General features: G+C 39.3%; 2 protein-coding genes across 5 annotated transcripts; both read right to left on the bottom strand.

The window, feature by feature from the left end:
• Positions 1 to 762: 762 nt before the first annotated feature.
• Positions 763 to 14,868, bottom strand: plekha4 (pleckstrin homology domain containing A4). Of its 3 annotated transcripts, none has more exons than XM_085284345.1 (24): positions 14,563 to 14,868; positions 12,523 to 12,586; positions 12,301 to 12,399; positions 12,105 to 12,177; positions 11,911 to 12,011; positions 11,642 to 11,760; positions 11,341 to 11,553; positions 10,934 to 11,228; positions 10,606 to 10,662; positions 10,288 to 10,434; positions 9,459 to 9,518; positions 9,268 to 9,348; positions 7,364 to 7,516; positions 7,144 to 7,242; positions 6,832 to 6,940; positions 6,325 to 6,386; positions 5,911 to 6,012; positions 5,729 to 5,819; positions 5,470 to 5,525; positions 4,863 to 5,003; positions 4,373 to 4,780; positions 3,645 to 3,766; positions 3,407 to 3,516; positions 763 to 2,473 (listed from the first exon to the last, which is right to left on the bottom strand). In XM_085284345.1, the coding sequence occupies exons 1-24, from the start codon at positions 14,601 to 14,603 to the stop codon at positions 1,293 to 1,295; spliced, it is 3,984 nt and encodes a 1,327-aa protein (XP_085140471.1). In that variant the 5' UTR covers positions 14,604 to 14,868; the 3' UTR covers positions 763 to 1,292. The 3 variants fall into 3 exon arrangements, with proteins under 3 accessions (XP_085140471.1, XP_085140472.1, XP_085140473.1); XM_085284346.1 differs by lacking the exon at positions 14,563 to 14,868 and adding an exon at positions 12,789 to 13,219; XM_085284347.1 differs by lacking the exon at positions 10,288 to 10,434.
• Positions 14,869 to 19,139: 4,271 nt separating this feature from the next.
• Positions 19,140 to 22,198, bottom strand: LOC146568346 (stonustoxin subunit beta-like). 2 transcript variants are annotated; one of them, XM_085284343.1, is made up of 5 exons: positions 22,069 to 22,198; positions 20,652 to 20,684; positions 20,450 to 20,515; positions 20,213 to 20,355; positions 19,140 to 19,998 (listed from the first exon to the last, which is right to left on the bottom strand). In XM_085284343.1, exons 1-5 carry the CDS (start codon positions 22,115 to 22,117, stop codon positions 19,570 to 19,572), a joined length of 720 nt encoding a protein of 239 aa, XP_085140469.1. In that variant the 5' UTR covers positions 22,118 to 22,198; the 3' UTR covers positions 19,140 to 19,569. The 2 variants fall into 2 exon arrangements, with proteins under 2 accessions (XP_085140469.1, XP_085140470.1); XM_085284344.1 differs by having other exon boundaries at positions 20,450 to 20,512.

The raw sequence follows: 22,198 nt of genomic DNA, 5'->3' as shown, positions 1-22,198 counted from the left end.
ACGTGAATGTTTAACATATATCTCAAAACTATGTGTTGCTAACTGTTAAATATGTCTGCATATGCTGTGATTGTTATGGAAGAAGCCTCTAAAAGTCACAATTATGTCTATATTATGCACCACCTTTTTTCACTTTATGCTGCAAACACACAATAAATACTGTAGCCTATATCAGAACTTACTGGTTCCTCCTTTAAATGTATTCAGGACTGCATTTACATTTAACAGCCTGTAATGGTGTCTGGAATGCATGCCAATGATATTTAATGACTGCAGGAATATGTTTAAAGTGAATAGCCCTGTTAGAAACAAGCTATATTTACGATTACTGTTCCTAATTTACCATTTACACCAAATTAATTCACCAGCCCATACATAGTGTGTATGCTCACTGTTATTAGTATGCGTGCTGATATTGATATCACATTTGTAAACAGATCAGTGGGTCTCTCTCTCAGTGTATGTCTGCATGTGTGTGTATATGTGTGTGGCTCAGTAAACATAAGGTGGTGCTGTCTTTAAGAGAGAGAGCCTGGGAAGTGGTGATGTAATGTGTTCTCAGACAATGATGTCATCGACTGAGACATGGCAAGGATTTAAAGTGACAAAGGCTTTTTCAGCAACCCCGTGTAATTCTGCATCAGGTCTCCTCAGAGAAAAGCACCTAAACACCGCGGGGACCTTCAGTGGGTGGGAAAAAAAGGGCTGAAATGAGAGCAAAACATAAATGTGATTCTGGCACATACAAAGCTCGAGTCTGGGTCTCGACGTGGCACACAGCATTTTTATTAATCAGGATATCTGAGATACAAAAAACAACAACACATTTTGCAGCAGGAACAATAAAAGGGTTACCAATCACGAGCAGCCATTAGCTATGACTCCTGCGCTATGTTGAATGCATATTTTGAGAGGAATGATCATGTTAGCCTCAAACACAGAGCGTTTATAGACAGCGGCTATAGAGAAGGTATTTGGTTTTTTCCACTGCATGAACAATACTTTATTTCCATACAGTACATAGTTTTTGTTATGATGAAATATTAAGACTTTCCATTGCATTTGCATAAATGTTCAACAGTAGATAGTGGAAATGTTTAAACTTACCAAATATTAAAGGTGTTTCTGATACTATATGTTCCCATTATACAATTTGTAATTTAAAATTAGGTCCAGACTCCTTCAGTCAGTTGAATTCTTCTAACATTTTTCACTGCAGTCACTCTAAACTGTGTTCTTGTCCTTCTTGAGTTTGTTCACTTAAGCTCCTTAAGCCGTCTCTGTGCTTTCTTTTATAAACTTGTCCTTAATACTGTTACTCTCGCCTTTCCGAAAGAAGCACTCCGAATCACACGTCCGGCTTCACGCACAGAGCTGGATAGAGCAGCAGAGCTTTTGTTGCCTTGTTCTGGGACATTCTCATTTTTCTCGTCGCATAAACTAGCAGACTTTTTCAGTTCTTCCGATCTCACTCGCCCAAACTTCCTGTCCCCTGACTCTTTCGCTCTACTACGTTCCTCTCTTGTCTGACTTGCACTTCCATCCAGTGTCTGTTTGGGATCAGTGTCCCCAATGCAAACTCTGCCAGTAGTTTCTTTAACTTTCAGCTGGCTTTCTGACCTTGAGTTGTGCTCACATTCATCTGCAGTGCTCTTTTCAAAAACAGAAGCATCTTTTGTTGCTTTTTCCTGAAGGTCCACTGTTGAATCTCGAGGTTTGGAAGCAGCTGTCCCACTACTTTCATTACCATTTAATGACACAGGCTGAGTGACATCCTTATTCTCTTGGTCAGATGAAGGGCCAACATTACTGGCAGCATCGGCTGGCACAGACTCAGTGATCAACAGTGGGTCTTTATCTTCTGGCCCAGATGATGTTTGAGCACATGAATTCCCATCGTTCTTTGTTATGTCTGAATCTGAAATACTGATGTCACATGCAATCTTATAGAAGAGTGAATGGTTCTCTTTCATCTTCTCTAAGCTCTCGCTCACTGCTGATAACATTTCATTTGAATCAGTAATGCCATCAGATGAAGCTGCCTGGTTGTCTGCTGCCTCCTCATTACACAGTGTTTCTGTGGCAGGGATCTGTAGAGGTATGAATCCTTTCCACTGGTTTGTGGAAAGGAACCATTTGGCTCTCAGATCAGAGGCCTTAGAATCACTTTCATTATCATCACCATCAGGATTGTCTTCAACCTTTTTCTGTTCATCATCTTTGAGACCTATGAATCTCTTCCCTCCATCTTTCGGATAAACAGTCATGGATGAGATATGATAGGGTGAAGCTGGACGTTTGATCTTACTTTTGGCAACCCCCGGTCTCCCGCTGTGCTGTGTTCTGTTCTCTAACTTGGCCTGATTATTAAGTTGCTGGTGTTCTTCCTCTTTATCCTCAGATATTGCACTTGAAAGCTGAAGCTCTCCAGAACTTCTTAAGTTATCCCCACAGCTTCCATGGCCATCATGGCCTGAAAACACAGATGATTTAATCTGTCAGGTGCAATAGTTAGCAGTTAGCACTTCTACTAATATAGAAACCATCATAAAAGTTTGACGTAGCCACCATGGTGCCACCCACTGGCTAGTGGACTACTGTTAAAAGCTGTAAGTTCAGCTGCTGTATCATCATTATAATGTTGGCCCAGGACTAACATTGCAACTAACCAATCACATTGTTGTAATATCACAGTTTTGGAATAAGAAAAAAATGTTTATGTAAAACAAATAGTAGACATTACAAGTGTTTCCTTAATTAATTTGTGCAATATAACAGACATAGAATCAAGTTACGCTTGCTGTTATTAAGCAACTTTAGCTTACTTGTGTTGGTTTGCTAGTGATAGTTTTTAATAGCATTAGCTAACTTCTTAGCTAATGTGAACAGACTGCTTAGATAATGAGATTGTTCAGCTGCAATATTCATCCTGGACCGACATTGTTATGATGTAGGAACAAGACCAACATGGGGATATCAGATTGTCCACGGTCTTATACAATAGCAACAAGGTAGCCAAGGGCCTTACTACTGTTTTTCTTCTTTCCTCTGAATGTCACAACAATTTACAAAATTAACATCTTTTTGTTTAAAACTGCCATAAAACTGGCAATCAAAAACATAAACTTATTAGGAAAATGCTGATTGAAGTCATAAATTGAGTGAAATTGAGTTCAATAGAATCTATTTTTGAATCCATAAGTGTTGCCCCCTGCTGGCTATAAAAAATAATGCTTCCAGTCAATTTCAGACTCCTAGTCCATGTCTGTCTTTTATATACATTCAGTGATCTTTAATTGTTAATAATGCCAAGTGTCCTAAGTGACAAGTTAATTATTAACTCAACTACTATATAATGTTAGTAAATCTATATAAATCAATACTGTATTGCTAAATTAGTAAGTACCTGCTTTCAATCTTTGTTTTCTCGCTGCATCAGAGGGAACATGGTGAACTTCCTTCTCCTTTCCCATAACCGAGAGCTGACTGTGTGTAGTGGCACTCTCTCTGACTGCGCTGATAGACAGACAACAGCCAATTTGCTGAGACTTTCATCAATATAAAGAACATTTACACTGTGTAAAAAAGAAAACAGCCCCCCCCCCCCCCCCCCCCCCCCCCCACACACACACACACACACACACCTTCTTATGACTCTCTCTCGTATTCGTTCCACTCGCCGGAGCTTGGCCTCTCGCTGTTCATGGGTCAGACAGAGGTCATAGTCCATGTTTGAGGTCAGAAGGGCAGTAGACTGCTCCACTTTCTGTTGAGATGGATTTATATTAAAATGCACATATAACAATAACTTTAACTAAAAGAATAATTGTAAGAGCGCCATTTATAATTTTCTATGCAGTATTGATAAATACTGCTGAATGACACAACTGATGCAATGATATTAACATATCTGTCACATCAGGCCTTCTATAACAGCTCAAATATAGCTTTAACATTTTATTAGGCTTTGAGTCACTTATAAAAGTGATACTGAATTAACTGTAGTTCAGAATTACTGTACAGACACTGATACAAGGCCTCTTGCTTCATCGAGAATCTCCAGCTGTTTGTTTAAACAAGCTTTATATCCGCATTAAACTTTAACGCAATGTTCACATATTAAGTTCAAGAAAGTAAAATAAAAAGTAAAAAATAAAGCATATTTACAAAAAACAAAAGGAAAAATGGTTTATGTGCAATTGTCATACATCCCGACAGAGGAGATAAATCTACTGTCAACAGCACATTAGAGCTCATTCAGACTGAGTCAAATTAATCTGCAATCTGATATGAAATTAAATGTGATGGATTTATCGTATTGTATCCTTTTAGTTTATTAATCATATGAATCTTAATGTTGTCTTCTTCTTACCCTTATATTTGAGCTTGCGCTTCCATTTTCTAAACCGGCGTCATCTCGAATTTGATTGCTTGACGTCTCTAAACTCTCAGTTCTGCTCACTTCTGAAAGTAACTCTTTCGTGGAGGTCCTGGATGCTCCTTGATGCTGATCTTTGTATGTCTTCTTAATGGGCTGATCCTGGTCCATCTCTGCTGAGGACCAGTTTTGATCAGGATTCTCCAACAAGGGCCTCCTGGGTGGTTTGCTTAACAGTTTTTTACCCTGTTCAGCCAGATTTAGCTGTTTCTCAGATGGGATCTGCTCAGCCAGTGGAGCATCAAGCTCAGCAGGAGGATCCTCGACAGAAACTCGTCTGGCCACAAGCGAAGACGGTAGTACAGCTGTAACCACTCGCGTCACCCTTAAGGGAAAAGGGGCCTGAGAGAATACCAAGTAAGAAAAGTAAATATATATACAACACAATATAGTCATTCATTCATTCATTCATTACTTGGCAAACCTCTGCTTTTGGCTCTGAACTTTGACCCTGAGTCTGGGCACCTGGAGCAGGAACAGGAGGTTTTTTCCTATTAGTCACCCTCTCCTGATTTCTCTTCATTCTCTCAATCTGCTCTTCTTCACTCATCTTCATCTTCAGCTTCTAGAAAAAAACATGGGCTGTTTAGAATATGAGTCATTTATGATGACTGCAGCTCAAAGATTCATAAAGCGAGAAACCCTGTCAGCCATTATAAAGATGATTAAAATAGCTTTATGTTTGAATCTGTTTGTGCAGAAGAATCTGTGTGTGTGAAATTATGATGGATATTTGCTCGCTATGCCTGTCTATATATACTGTTATATATATGCATTTGTGCAGGTGAGAAAGAGGGGGTTGGTGGCTACAGTTGAGCTGAGCTACTGCATTGAGACGTGAGCTTCTACCTCCCCCTCTCGTCTAGAACAGGTACTGCAACATGCCCTAATTGCAAGGAGGATGAGAGAATCAAAGAATTAGAATTTGGCTGTGATTGCAATGAGGAAATATCAGCTTTGACTGCTTCTATATTTGGAGCATTTTGGATCACACCGCATGCCAACACACAGGAAATTATGAAGAATCAAACCTTGGTCGATTGGTTGGTTGTGTCTGGTGGGATCCACTTTGAACCAGACTGAGAGTCTAAAAATGAGATGAAAATAGAGGAAAGTGGAAAAAGGATGGGTATAAAGAAATGTAAGGGTAGAAAGCCACTGTGGGATAATTTAGCATTATGCATAGAACACCTACTAAAGCTATTAATAATAGATATGACAGAAAAAATTAATATACAGCACAGTGTATTAATATCAGCCTATTTCTGTAGTGAGCATATTTGTGCCAACCGGAGGGATCTCTATGTGCTTTCACATTAAGGAGGGCAGGCTGGCTGTTTCCTCTTCTGTGTACAGGATCAACAGTGTGGCTGTAGATTGCCTGAAACATAAGCATAGAAATATCAGAAACATCCATGAAAATATTACCAAACTTGAATGTCTTTTCTGGCGGATTTTAAAAAATTGCCCACCTCATATGGGGACTCTGCCCATCCATGGCTCATGTTCCTGCTCTGGCTTTCTTGTAGCTCCTGGGGTAACGGTGGGCGGACTGGCGGCTCCTCTTCCACGTCCTGCAGGGATCATAGGAATGTGATGAACACTGTGGAACTATTATGGAAAAGCCAATTTATCTGTGCCAGACATAGTCATATAAATGAATGCTGCTCTGTGCAAATCTTGCTGTTCTGTTTTTACTCTCTAACAACTAGCCTCACACGATGAATATTATCAATAACTAAAATCAAATGCTGTAAAGCCAAAAAACATCATGTAGCCAGCAAGCCAGCAAAATGACTTGAATGGACAACAATTCCCTGCTTGTTCATAAGCAGAGCGCAAATGTCAGGGGCCACTGACAAATGAACAATGGACAAGTGTCATACCACTGGAAGACACTCTGTGGGAGAGCCAGGGGATCCAGGATGCGGAGCTGTGGACTGAAACACTGAGGGAGAGACAGAAAAGGTCACAGTGTTGACTCTGGTCATTGTCAGGTTATTGTCAGGTTCCATGTGCAGTATCAAGGTTACACCAGGAAACTGCTGTATACACTGGTGGCCCCAAGTGGCAGCCAGGAGCAATTATTATTATAATTAGCTATGTGGCACTGATCTGCACTGAATAACAACATCACGTGTCTTGCTTTAAAACATGGTATTTCAATCATTTGTATTATTGAGTACATGAGTTTAAGGGTTGTCAGTAGCTCAGACAGTGTAATGAGCTGGTGTTGTTGATAACCTTTTTTTCATTTAAATGTCACATTTAATGTGCTGTTATTGTTAAGAAATGCAAAGATTCAGGCAAAGATCGACTGTTATAAATGGATGAAAGCAAAGTTGTGCAGTAAGAGTCTGAATATTACAGTAGGATGTCTAGCTGATGCTCACAGTGATGTCTCTGTATCCCCAGCAGGTAGCGGAAGTGACTCCGATTGGATTTTAGTCCATCGAGTATGTCCTCCATCATCCACAGCTCTCTCTGAGCCTGAGATTGCTCCTGATTGGATAGAACATGGACATGATCCACATAGAACATCAAAATATAAGAGAGTTTCACATTTTGAGCCCCACTCCCCACATGAGGATCATCAAATTTGAGGCAAACTTTTCAATAGATGTTGTGCACACTTTAACAAAGTTTCTTTGGGAGGCCATGGGTCTTATCAGGCAAAAACTATTTGGTTTGTAGTGTAAAATTACTTGTGGCATTCCAAAGTTACAGATGTGCTGAAGTTGTGAACGGACAACAGACAGTTCACTCTCCATCCTCTCATACTGGCACCAAACCCGCTCTATTTCCTGAATATAAAGAAAATATCAGAGGATTAGTTCAATAACCCATAGTTGATGATTCAGCATCAGTGAAGAAATATTATTGTAATCTAATATGAGGGTTTTTGTTTTTTGTTTTTTAACACACCAGTGATACGTCACACATTCTGGCCCGGACTGTCACCAGCTCCTCTTGTAACAAAGCCTTCTCGGTCAGCGCTTCCTCGTGGGCCTGGGGTCCATGGCTCTTCCACTCTTCTAGCTGCAGTCTGGAAACTTCCAAAGCACACTGGACATTGTCCTGAAACACGCGCAGATGTGAGGAAAAGAACTTTATATGTGTGTAAAGTTCTAAATAAACATAAACAAAATCTGGCTGTACTTCTCGTAGCTTAATTGCACAAATGTTTTAATTACTCAATAAGTTCAGTAACTTTTCTTACGACTGTCCTATTTTTTCTGTAATAATTGTTCTTAAAAAGTCACAGTGTCCTAATAAATAAATGTACTGGGAGTGAACCTATATGTTTTTTGTTTTTTAAATTCTATTAGTTGAGTGGAACCAAAAGTAAAGAAATTGGTGTTTGGTTGATTATTAGTTGGTTGTAATAGTGCTTCTTGCCAATAAATCTTATTCCTTTGTAGAGCGTGTTTATTTCCCTTTAAATGGTGCCATATTTACAAGGAAAATCCATTTGTAGGTAGAGTAGGTGGGTTGCACCTGTGAGCAGGGACCCTGCTACAGCAGTCAGTTAGTGTCTGCTCTAAGCTAGATAGAGCCTGTGCCATAGGGCAATTTCAAGCTAGTGTTCTGCAAAACCCAGCTGCAGCATTATTTGGAGTGAATCCCAGTATCGTCTCCAAATTGAAGGCCAAGTTCCATATAACAGTGGATGCTAGAGACAGGACCAAGAAGTTAACCACAAGAAGACCATTTCCTCATGTTGTCAGCACCATAGATAGTCTTCTACAAATTTATAGTCAAGGTTTGCAGGACAATATGCCTGACTACTCTCTACCCAGACAATGCAGAACAGCCTATATACAACCAATCCCTGGTCTCATAGGGCTGCCAGGAGGCTTGCCAGGACTGCACTTCACTGCCAGGCCTGTTTACGCTAAGCAATGAGCCAAGATTTTGCCTACAGCAGGTGGATTGTAGGACCAAAGTGTGGAGAAGATGTGGACAACGCTATGCTGATTGCTGCACTGATAGGGTAATGGCTTTTGGTGGAGGCAACTGAAAAAACAAGGCATGTCATCATTGGAGGCAAACTAAAGTCAGAGAAATATCAAGATGAGATTCTGCAACCACTGGCAGTCACACATCTCCACAGTCCTGGACCGAACTCTATCCTCCAAGAAGACAACGCTTCCCCCCACAGAGTGGGGCTTATCAGAAACAACCTTCAGAATTTGGGAGTGGGTAGGATGGAATGGCCTGCTTGCAGTCCTGACCTCAACCCCACTGAACACTTGTGGTATCAGCTTGAGCGTGCTATTCGTGCCAGAGTGATCAGCACAATCACGCCACACCACTGACTTGCAACAAATGCTGTTGAAGAATGGGATGCCATCCCACAGCAGTGTGTGACAAAGCTGATGAGCAGCACGAGAAGGACGCACCAGGCTGTTGTTGCTGTGTATGGTTCTTCCACATGCTACTGAGGCCCAGTATGTCTTCTGTTTTAAGGCTTCAATCATCTAATCCAATAAATGACACCAATAAAGAGTCAAAAGCAGAAACAGCTGTTTGGGATCGGCAGAGAAGATTTGGTAAGTTAATTATGGGTGCGATCCACATACTCAACTCTGCTGCTCAACCCACGAATACGTTTTCCTTCCAAATCTTACACCATTTAAAGGGAATTAAATGGTGTAAGATTTGTTTCCAAGAAGCATTTTTACAGCAAACAAATACTCGACCACACAAAAGTTTCCTTGCTGTTTGTGCTAAGTTTATATGTGTGTGTGTGTGTGTGTGTGTGTCTTTAGATTAAATGCTTGGGTCATGTATTGTCTATATAGAATTAAATCTTTTGAATTTCCGACCTTATCCATTTGTAGCTGGGCCAATTCTACAGACAGAGACTGCAGCAGTTTGTCACACCCACACAACCTTGTTAACACAGCCTGAGGAGACAAAATCAAACTCATGACTACAAAAAAACCTAACAAATGATTTCAGTTTGCGCTGGTCTGGTGACTGTTAAGACCCAAATGCTGAAATTATGAACACTCACGTCTGCATCACTTTCAAGAGGCCGGAGTGGTGGCATTTCCCTCGGGTCAGGTTTTGGGGCCTGAAAATCATCATAGTCACCCTTTTGTTTCACAGTACTTTTTTTTTTTTTTTTTAACAATGATTTTAAAATATTTCTCCTTCCTCTTCACAAACCTTCAATGTATCAATATATATATATATATATATATATATATATATATATATATATATATATATATATATATATATATATATATTAACATTTTCTTTAAATTTTAAAAAAAAATCTTGCTAATGTTAAATCATATTAAGGGAAACATGTAGATTAATGCTTAAATGTTACTGCCTGAATGTTAAAACTCAGCTGTTTTAACACTGCAGAACACTGCACAAGCTTTAGCACACTGCAACCATCTGCTTATAGCATGAATTGCCATGAATCAGAGACAAAAATGTTGAAAATGCTTAAAACACATGTATTTTTAGATTACTGATCAAACACCAACTTCATGTAATAGTCATTATAGTACATGTAGCATAATCTTGGCAGACAAAACAGTATAAATACATAATAAAACAGAAAAACACAATTATAATAACAAACACACAGTTTGTTAGTAACAAAAAAAACAGACTTAGTGACAATAAAAGACAGTGACAGACATATAACAAGTCAATGACATACACAGGACAACTGTATTAATACATTTAGAAAAAGTCTACAGTGTTTTCTTTCTTTTCTTTTTTAAATAAAGGGGTAGGACACGTGACACCACAGCACCACTGAGCATGTTGTACCACACAAAATGCTGTAAGAATACAGCACAGTTCAGCAGGCTGGGCTGTACCATAGCTGGCGGTAGCACACAAACAGATAAATGGCTGCGGTGATGGTGATGATGGTGGTGGTGTTGTGGGGGGTGTGGAGAATGTGAGGCTCTCGATGAGGGGGGTAAAGGGGGCAGTAAGTCTGCATGTGCCCCTGTGGAGTAACTCTGAGGAAGGAGACCGCATGTATGTGAAAAGAGAACACAATATCAAACACTGTGCTACTGTGCAGAGAGAGTAAAAACTGTTATTGGTGACTTTAATGATCTGTTTCAGAAGATTTTACTCAATTAAATTTAACATTACTAATAACAACAAAGATTTTTTTAATTGCTTACCTTCCCTAAAGGTCTTCGCCCACTGCTATGATGAACAGAACCATATACAGGGGCAGGCTAAAGACAGGGAAAGAGAAAGGGTTGACAAACATGAGCTGTTAACACAAAACTGTGCTTTAAAAGGGCCATTCCACTCAAGCTGATGCTTTTTAATACACTGTATTAGTCAAGTTAGATAAAATGCGTGATACAACTTGGATACTTTCTTTCCAATCCCCCTGTTTGGAGGCCATTTCTCTGAGATAAGATGAGTTTTGGCATTAGGTTTTATACAGATTGACTCTCATGAAACAATTAAATATCAAGATCTTTTTTTGAAAGTTCCAACCTTGCTTAGACTTTGCCACCTTTCTGAGCCTGGAGTGCTGGGATTGGATTTGAACTCCAGATTCGGTGAGGCAGGTGCATAGTAAAGAGTATGTGGCAGCATGATCGGGTCATCATGGGGTCGTATGTCAACCCTTCCCATCGGTGTGTGTGGTCTTGATCCCAGCTGACCTCTGGAGGTCAAAGAACCTGTTGCCATAACATCTGTTTGTGACGGTGCGATTTGACCCAGGAGAAAATCCTCCTCCTTGTTTGGACCACAAGCTCTTCTTCTGCTTAAATCTGGGCTCGGTGTTCTGTTTGTGAATATAGCAGAAACAGCACAAAGCAGCCTTTGCAGTTATTGTTTCAGCTTTTAAGAAAACCACTTGGATATGCCATTCACACACACACAGACGACTTGACAACCTGCTGTTTCTTTGATGAATACTCCGCCTCTCCCTCTGCTCTGAGTGCGATCTCCCCATCCTTCCACCACTGAGCTTACTCGGTTCACTCAGAGTCCTGCTGACGTGCCTGTGTTTCTGGGATAGACCCTCATCATCAGAGGGAGATTTAGGGAGGTCCACTGATTCACTGCTGCCACCTATCTGCGTAAAGTCGTGATAACTTGAGCAGCGCCTGAAAGCATCAGAAAAATGCTTATGAGTCAAAATAGTGTAAAACGACCGAATGTAAAACCTCATGACTATTTTGAATAGAACTGAACCTGTTCATGGAGCTGTCTGGCTCCATTGCAGCAGACTGACTGAGGGCTCGAACCCAACCCAACATGTCCTCCTGAGTGTCTGCACTGAAGAAATAAGAGCGCATCCCCTGATGCACTACCTAGTTTGACACATATTATTCACAAATTGTTTTTTTCATTATTAAAAATTCACATTTCCTAATCTACATATACACTTAAATATTGCATGCACATACGCATGATTGGAGAATGCCTTATATCCTTGCAATGACTTGGTTTAACAATAATACCTTAAAGGTGAACTTTCTGTTCTTGCATTCCCTCGGCGTGCAGAACAGGATTTTGTAGCTTGGCAGTGGGATGCTCCCCAGAACAGATTCTTCTCTGCTGTCTGAGAAGAGGATGGATGAGACATTAACAAAAGAAGGGATGCATCACCACACATGATACAATTTCTCCTCCAGACAAAGTGCCGATCTCTTACCTTTATAGTAAAACAGACAGTAGTTAGAGAGGACGAACCATCGTCTTTTCCAAAGCTTCAAACCAGAGCTATCCTGCGGGAGGAAGATCAATTAGGCTCTGCTCTTCAGTAAACTCAGTCACACACTCTTCTGCATGCAACAGTGAAGTTGTTGATCTTTTTAAGTAGATCATGAAAGCAAATGATGCAAAAGTACTTTTTTGTTGAGCCATCCTCTGATAACCACAGAGCAGTTAGGATCTCTCTTGGCAGACTGACACCTCTTCCCGAATGTCTGCACCTTCCCATCACTTTCCTGTTACCAAAACAGGGAAAAATACATTTGTGTGCACACATGTGCTTATGCATTAACAGCATCACACTAGGTCACCCATGCGTACAAAGACGGGAGCCTTGTAATTTGAAAACAAAACTTTACCACGGGAAAATAAGATATTGTGGCCACGCTGGACGCTTGGCTTACTCTGTCGTGGTCATCCATTCTGTAGGGTGACAAATAAATGTGTTCAGACCACAGGAAAAAGATGGAAACAACAGTTAAAAGGAAATAGTCACACAGTAATAAAACCCCATAAAGTTCCACATAGACCCCCTGAATACCAAGATACATGGCTGTAAGATGACTCTGCCCACATATTCAAATGAGCTACTTGAAGCTGGTATGGCTAAGATGTAACCGCTTACCAGTACAATCTGAATCAGTGTCCCCCTCTGTAGAAGCAGTCAGTCACTCCACTGACCAGCAGCCCTGTAAGCTCCGACGTAACAAATGCCACATTCCTATATAGTTGAGATTTTTCCCTGCTCAACTGTTCATTCTCTCAAGGACTTGGTGTGGTTGCCCCATACTTCCAGAAAAACTCTCCCACAATTCTATTCTGAGCCATAACAGGCCGATGCGCATCCCCACCATGCAAACTGACAGGTGACAGCTGCGTCGCTGTGGTGGTAGGGAGGGGCTGGGACTGTGTGAAAACCAATCTGGCAGCAGGGACGGGGCTGGTATGAGACACTATCTGGTCCAAACTGCATAACTGCAGTGTGGATCGCTGAGAATAGAAAACCCAAATAAAGGAGCATGGTGGTGGGAAAGTAAAAGTTGTTTACTTTGTATAATAATAATAATAATAATAATAATAATAATAATAATAATAATAATGCTATAGTATTGTAAAAAATTAAATATAAAAGGGAAAATAAAATTTTTGCATGTTTATATGTGACAATATACAACAATCAGTGGATTTGGTATTTTATGTTAAACTACTTTCTTATTACTGTTTCTTTTACTATTAGTGTGCAGTATATATTTATATATTTCTTCATGTACTACAACAAAAATATTCCTTACATTTCTTTTGTGTGTGCATATTATGTAAGGCATTTGCATTCGTCCATAAATATTTGACAGCAAAATAACTCCAATGGAGAAACTGAAATTTCGAGTTACACCTGCTTAAGCTTCCTTATCAAAGATGTATTTTTACAGCCTTCTTGGCTCATTTGTGACCTTTGTGAAACACTAATACAGATGAACTTGAAGATGAAAAAATAAATCACGAGGAGCATCTCACGTTGAGCCACCACAAACACTTGCATGGATGAACCAGATGTTTGATATGATTTGGTATCCACAAGCTCTGCTGGTATCAACCACATTTCCCTACAAGCGCGGCATGGAGTAAATGAGAGAACTCAGTCACGTCTTTGTTAGAGACCAACAACCTCATAGCCACTGGGGGTTCTGTGGGTGTTGTGAAATATTTGGAAAATCTCCTTTTTAATCAGTGAGGGTCACCACCTCAGAGAGGAGAAGACTTAAAATGCTAAAGAGGGATGGTGGGGAGGACAAACGGTGGGTCTGTGCACGACACAGAGTGCGCTTTGTGATGCCCGAGGACTCTGAAGCATCATGTGAAGTTGGACACAGACCATGTTGAATACATTGCCCCAGAAAATAATCCTCTCCCTCTCTCTATCAACAAAAACATTTGCATGTCTCCCACATTCTCATACTTTTAAAAGCCAACGAAAGCTATCAAAATACGTTTGACCTTGATAAGCAAAGCAGTGACGTAGGACACTCTCTCGACTCTTAACTGGGCTGTCATTTCTGAGGACACGAGATTGCTGGTTGCTGCACATTTTAAGGTGTTGAAGCCATAAAGTTGATGCTTATAAGAGTAAAACTTGCTGAGTTACTACAGAAAAGTTTAGCACAGGTTCAAAGAGGTCCCTCAGGGGGCCACTGAGTGTTTCAGCCACAGATAATAAATATCAGCCACAAAGCTGCTTCACAGTATTATTAACCTTTAGCAACTTTGCTCACAATTTGTCACATTATTGACCAAAGATTAAATAAAGATAAATGATTAAGAAGTGTGATGTTTAACTGTGCAACCATCTAGAACTACATGAGACATAAATGTTAATAAAGATGCCATATTGCTGTATATACCTGACTAATCGCGCCTGCCTGCTGGCTGCTTCAAGCTCCATCACTTGGCACTGTTCCTCACAGCATCTCTTCAGGCTTGGCAGCCTTCTTCTTGGCTACCACGAGCTCCTGTTGCCCAAACAGTCACAACGCTCTTCTGCTACACTCCGCTGCTCTCCGTGGACGTGTGAATCTCCCTCTCTGTTGTCGACTGTTTCACTCTGGTCTGACTTGTAGCAGCAGTCCTCGCTTGGTGCTCTACCTACGCTGGCTGTTAGCACTCAGTCTGTTTTTCTGTCCACTAACAGTGCACTCTCTGTGAGCCCCTTCTTTCTTCCTCCCCCTCTTCTTCTTCACTGTCCCTCCCTCTTGCCCTGCCCTTAACAGCCTCTCTGTCTTTTGCTGAGTGTGGGTTTGTGACTCAAGAATTCCCACACACACATTAAAAAAAACAAAAAACAGCTGTTTTCTCGTGCTTCTGTTTTGCCCCTTGCATTATTTAAATTCTCAGTGTAGCTTTACTACAATCAGAGATTTGGATGCCAGTCTTGAGTCAGCACCCCCAATAAAAGCCAAAATATTCAGAGAATGAGGGGCACAATGAGACAAAGGCTTTAAGGCTCTGGCTTACTTCCAAAACCATGCCATGTGCAAGACAAAGTAAAGTTTTGAGTTAGGAAAGCAATTTGACATTTGGTTGATGGATTGTTTAGGCACTTTAAATCTATTAAAGTTTAAATTATTAAAAGAAAAAGAAGCCTTAAGAACAGATGTAAAACCTTCAGAAGCTGCATTAAAATATAAGATAACCAATTATTTTATAATTAGCCTGTCTAGACTTGAAAGGCTCCCACAATTAGGCAAAAATAATTTTCCGAGATGGTCCCTTCTTATATATTTTTTCTGCTATGCCAAGTCAGCGTCTTGTATAGCTGATTGTAGAGAGTACAGAAGAAAACTAATGATGCTCCATTAATACAGCTATAAAAAAAGAAGAAGAAGAAAGAAAGTACAGCGCTTTAAGGTTGACGGATTGAGAGTAATTAAAACTATGCCTGTTATATACTTATATGTACAAAAGCTTAACGGGAAGAAAGGCACTCAAAGAGAAGCTGAATGCTGATAATCAGCAGTGTACACATGCCTCAGGAGAGCTGGTGTTATTGTAGCACAGGAGTAAGATATCAAAAGCATTTTAAGTGGTATGATAAGAACACGGGAGACAAGAGAAAAGTCAAGTGTAAGCAGGAGCGTCCTGAAGCCTGGTTGGCAGTATCTTTAATCTAAGAGTATCTCCTGTGAAATGAGCTTTTCAGAATCCTGCGACCTAGACGCAAACACTCAAGCTATTTCTCAACACTCAATAATAATCGTGCTGTCTTATAATTAGCTCACGTGTCCAGGCCATTTGCTTTTATCCAGGAAGGTCTTTATCCAGGATGCTCAGGATGTCCCGTTCTCACGTGGGACAAATCAGCTAGCCTACAGTAATTATTGACCACTCCCTTTTAACATAGTGAGCAGTCGCCCGCATGCAGTGACAGACAGCTGCATGACTACTAATAGTCTCCTGTTACACGCTTAACAACCTGTGGGGCCCTCTCATAGGATTATGGGAAATGCAGTTTATTTTAGTGAGGAAAAAATGGCAACATTAGCTTGAAAGGCCAAAGGTCAAGCATAAATCACACCAACAACATTTTATTCAGCTGCATCCATCAGATGATTAAATCACAGGAAGATTTCTCTGGTCAAAGGTTTGTTATTGGTATTGTCATTTGAAAGCGACCTTGTTTGATGCCCGTTCACTGATTGAGCTTATACCGTGTTAATTATTTATTTAATTTGTTGTTAATTAATTATTTATTTAATTTTCAATTGATTAGACTTTTCCTAATAATGTAGATCTCGCATAATACACACATAGATTATCTACAATCTACAATAAGGTTTAAGGTCATTTTGAATTAGTTCCTACTATGAAAACAATTTTTCTAGATAATAATTTGTTATTCATTGTAAGTATTGTGTTGCGAAGTAATAGGTAAAATAGTTAAAGTTCGTGATCTACACTATGTGACAAGTGATAACATAGAACATAATTTTCCCCATATTCCCTTAAACAACATTCATGATTAATTTTCTAGAGAAAAAAAGTACACACAATAGCACTTTAACATGTTTTGTGATGTTCCATATGTTCCATACAAAAACGAAAGATCCAAAAAAGAGAAATCAATTTTTGTGTGCACGTGGTTTGGTTTTCTGTTGTGGTGTACTGACAAGTACGATCCAGCAGGTGGTGCTGTTTAATAATTTCGTCCATCACTGTTTCTGCTGAGGGCACTTTTCATTATGGGCATATATGATAAATAAAAATATGTTTAAAAAATACATTGATTAGCTTCATGTTAAAATACTTTATTATTGTATGTTTTAATAGTAAATAGAGAGTAGTACAGCCACAATTGGAAAAGAAAAGCCACAATTGCTACTTGCAACCAGAAAAGTATACATGTGAAACATTTGTCCAGCAGCAGAGCATGACAACAGTGTAAAGTGTTATGTATAGATAACATGGAGCGAAAGAGCAACATGAAACTGGTGACCCTATCAGTCCATGTTAGACTGCAGATAGTGTGAATGTGGGCTAGTAGATACGTGACAACAAATCTTTTGGAACCAGTATAACTTCATCACAGTAATGCTTGAGTAGCTTCTGCTGTCGATCAGGTGGTGCGGAACCATGAAGGAATAATATTGTGGAAGCACACTGGAACAAACAGAACTTAGTACTGGTCAGTAACTGGTTCTATCTGCTGCACACAAAAAGCTCGGAGAGTGTTTGAAAACAGGACATTGGAGAAAATCCAACTCTCATCATATCACGCTCCTACGGGAAGATACATAAAACGTTCTAACATTCAATTCAAAAATATTTAAAGGGATATTTTAAATTCTGTCTGTATTGTTTGCAAAGCATGTTCACACAACAGCAGGGATTGCTGGTCATTCCTCCCACCCTCACCCTGCATCCTCCTTATGCCATGCTATATGTGTGACCATATGTGCCATTTGCTTTATAGCATATATCACTTTGCTCATTACACCAGCAGAGAGTTTCCACTCTTCCAACTCTCATACCTATCATATGATCACATATACACATCCAAAACACGCAGTGAGGTGACACCGTGGGTTTTATTACTCTTGGATCCAAGTCTCCGGTTTCATTTTCTTTGGTCAATGATGGATGTTTGTCCCTGTCATATCGGTTTAACTGTACTGGCTGTAAATTCTTATATATACTCATCACAAGAATCACGCTGAAATAGCCTAAATAAACTAAGCTAAGCTCAATTTGGTTGGTGTTTAACTGCCTAAAGCTAGAGGTGCAGTTTTTGAGTATTACTAATTAAGAATAAGTAAATGGATAAAGTACAGAAAGCATTGATTTGACTACACGTGACTTCATTTTGACCCCCTTTGAAGAGTGAGATTTCTACTGACCTGCTTCTGGAAGGGTAATGTCTGTATGTCCTCTGCTGTCTCAACGCTGACATGACTGTCATTGTATGTACAGTATGCAGAAGCAATGACAGCAATTTAAGTGTGTCAAATACCTGATTGACTTGAATGCATTGCTTACTGGGGCTTTTCTTGGCACTTGTTAAATCTATATCAATATGTCTAACATCCAACTGGGGTCTTCCAAGGGGTCAGTATCTCTGTCTAAATATTACATTACATTAAAAAAAATTGCAGCATATTTAGCTGATATACCACTGACGTCTGTGGGTGCCTTGTGGGCAGGATAAATGAGTGCCACTTTCCTATTAAGCTGATGCTTTAGTTTTGAAAGCAGTGGGAGGTAAGGTCAAGCTGTCAAAGACAGAAACTAATGTTCGAGCTGGAGCATCTCACATGTCAAAGTGAGCCCCTTTAAACTCCAGGGAAGCAGTTTCTAGTCAGTCTTCTTTACTGAACAACACTGAAGGAGTTTTATGTTGTGCAAACTTAACACTGTGCATACGACTTTATTTTAACTACTTAAAAAGCTTCAGACATTGACCACAGACAGAAAACGTGCAATTAATTTCATTTTCAGTATAGAACCAAAAACAAATCTCAAAAAGATGAATTGTATGTAATCCCGAATTTATCAAAATTTGAATATGCTGCATGTTTAATTAATTTAAATTATACCGATTATATTAGATAATAGGAATAAAGAGAAAGTCTTTCTGCCAGGTAAGAAAATAAGCTTTAATTCAAATATTTAGATTCATCATTTTAATTCTGTTGCAATATCCCTTTTGGATTTTATTTATTTATATTTCATTTATGCCAATTGAAATTTTACACCTACTACACAGTTAGACACCAGCCTTATGTAATTTCCATAGCAGCACTCTGGGGAATCACAATTAGATTTGGGACTTGGTCTGATTTTACAATGAGTCTAACATGCACCTTGTGAGTGTACTACTGTACTGCTTAAATCCTGATTCTGTCCCTACTTTTTGTTTTTGTTTTTTTGCATATTTTTGCTGTCTTCATACTATAGCAACATTCACATTAGCAAAAAAAAAAAAAAGTCTCCTTTTTCCATACTTTATTTTTGATTAACATTTTTTCATATTTAACATTTTACATACACTTATGTCTAACTAAATATACATTCTTAGCAAACAATAACAGTAGAGAAATACAAATACACACATATATATTAGTATAAACCTTGAGTGGTCCTGTGTTTTCAGAAAAATCCAACAGTGTGGACAACATTCAGAAGGTGACTCCTTTCTGAATATCTTCTAATTGCACTTTGCTCCCTTGATTAAAATGTTTTTTTTTTTTAATTTTCTGTTTTCCTCAGAGATACTGTAGTGTTTTGGTAAAATATAAAACAGCCTTATTGCAGCTTTATTGCAATAGGATAACAGCTACTTCACTCCTCACCCAACAAGAGTTCAGCTCCACTCAATTTTAGATATGATTATAATCTGCCTCTATGCTTCCACTCCTTTATTCCTCCTTCTTTTTGATTACACAGTCAGAGTTTGTTCCTACCCATAAACCTGGCATCATTTTCTCCTTTAAGGAGCTCTTAAACTGCTTCAAAAGTTTAACCTCCTTTTTCCCATTGCGTTCTCCTCCCTCAATCACATCCTCCACAGCATAAAAATCAATGACACCAACAGGCTGGTCAACATATACACCTATTGTGGAGCACCTGGGAAGCTCCACAATCTGTGTAATGCGACAGTTGTGCCAGGCATGATAGCTGGAACCACTCCAGCCGAGACCCCAGGACTCCTCGTTTTCTCCCAGGCCACAGAGCCCATCCTTGTTCCTTCTTCCAGCTCCTTCGTATGCGACTCCAATCACAACCCATCCAGAATACTCCATTTCCCAGTAGCCTCGGCTTCCCAGGATTCCCTCTTTGCAAAGAACCTTATGCACAGAGGTGATAATGTCACTATAATACAAGCAGCATTGCTTTCTCCTTTTGGAAATACAACACCAGTAGGTTCAGGTTTGAAATAAACTTGGGGTACATACTGTTTCCAAGCACATCTAATTTTACACCATTGTAAACATTTAAAATGAGCAGAAAATACATTTGTAATGTATGCCATTTCTGGCTAAATGCATCCTCATACTCTACCTGTGGAGCATACTCATATCGCTCTGGTCTGTCCAAGACAGGACACGTGAGGTTATCAGTCATTCTGGCCACTTTGGCACCACCTTCTGTGATCCACAGCATTTTATTGGCTGTTTTGTCATCCAGAGACAAGTTAATCCAATCTGACAAAGCAAAAAATAAATAATAATAAACAATAACTTAACAAATGGTGCTTGGAAAGAATTATAAAAAAAAAAACTGCACAATCAAACTTACATTTGATAAGATCAGCTCTACATTTGGGTTCAGGGATATTTGTCTCATACCCTGGGATCTTCTCTGCTGAGTAAAATAACAATAAATATCAGGAGATACTAAACGTTAGATGAACCATAGTGGGGCCAGCCTTTAAAGAAGGCATGATTTAAAAAAGAAAATCAAAAAGATAATCCAACCTGTGGTAGGATTCAAGTCTTACCTGTGGGCGTTTTTACCACTTTGGCCTTTTTTCCTGAAACCAAAGAAACCTTTATTAACATCAATATTCTTAACTGGTATAAATATTAGGTGACAGGTGCATCTCAAGCGGTGATGAAGTGAACCACAGGAAAACTGGGTATACTTAGAAAAGCATCTGCCTTTGTCAGATCATCACATCAGATGATCTGACAAAGGCAGATGGGTTGTCTTGGAATGACCAAGACATCTCAGATGCTGTTGGGGTTGGCTTCAGTCACACTAGAGTGCAGCGTGAAGCTCAAAGCAGATTATGAGATGAGAAGAGTGACATGATCTGTCTGTGCAAATCAGATAAGTTGGGGATCTAGATCCTAAGCTAGCTTATTGCCACAAGATCATAGGAAAGTCATCCAAGTGTCAAGTCACACCTAGCTGAATTAAAGTCAGAGTTAATGTGAAGATAATGGATTGCAACACATGCAACATGGGCATCCCTAAAATTAATAATGCAGAAGGCTGATCTTAGCAAAATCACTTCCCTCTTAATTTCTAACTGATTAATTGTTGCATAACAGGCACTTAAGCCAGATATGAAAGTGATATTTTGCTGTCACGCATAAGGATGCAGTCTCAGTGTTTTGGTAAGGACACTTAATCTTCACTGCATTAAGATATGAACCTTCAAAAACAAAAGTAATGGGATGTATTTATATCAACACGCATCATCTCAGAATATTAATCTACAAACATGTAGCTGCTCATATCTAAATGGTTTAAAATATCTGCTGCAATATATCTGAAAATTGTGGTGACAGAAAACAGACTAGACAAAAAACAGTAGATGATACCTGGAACTGTAATACATGTATTCTTTTTGGCTTTTTCTAAATTATAGTACTGATTCATTTACTGTGTTTCTGTCGACCCTTTGACTTTTGTTTTGCATTAGTTAAGATGAGTACAGACAAGTTATAAGCTATGATAAGATCTGCAAAGACACTATTTGTAAAGACAGTATCTGTTCAGTGGAGGCTGAAAACATGTGACCATTTTCGAAGCTGTTCTTGTAACTTACAGTATAATACATAAATGCATTCCCATGGGTTACATCTGGTTCAGGCAGATGATGCTTTTTGTTTTTAAACCATTGCTCCCAGGGAATAATACCATTATAAACCCATCAACAACAAGCAGAAATGTGAAAGTATTGTAAATAAATATAGGTTTTTTTAAAGACATTTTTATACAGACAAACTCTGGTCAACTGTTCTCTCAGGATCTGCCTGTGAGGATGAAAAACACTTCACTGCTGAAAATGCAGTTTGGTTCACCTCAGTGAGTACATTTAAAGCATATCACTGTAGTATGTACATGCTGGAAAAAGGAAAGGAAAAAAAAGTTATATATCTTTAGATAAAATATATTTAAAAAATCACCTTTTTCTGCCTTCCTCGTCTCCGAAATGATTCTGTTGGTGTTAGGCATCTTGATACCAGCTTGCTATTTGAGTAGCTTGAGTCTATCTCGACCTGATGTGGCTGGTCTCACTGAGGATGAAGAGTATTC

This window comes from Mchenga conophoros, linkage group LG8 (genome assembly GCF_057382185.1).
Source record: "Mchenga conophoros isolate Kocher_MC1m ecotype Shallow Benthic linkage group LG8, M_conophoros_male_GT1.1, whole genome shotgun sequence".
In the NCBI taxonomy this organism is placed as follows: domain Eukaryota; kingdom Metazoa; phylum Chordata; class Actinopteri; order Cichliformes; family Cichlidae; genus Mchenga; species Mchenga conophoros.
Note: the sequence above shows the minus strand (reverse complement) of the source record. Positions and strands in the feature narration are given on the sequence as shown.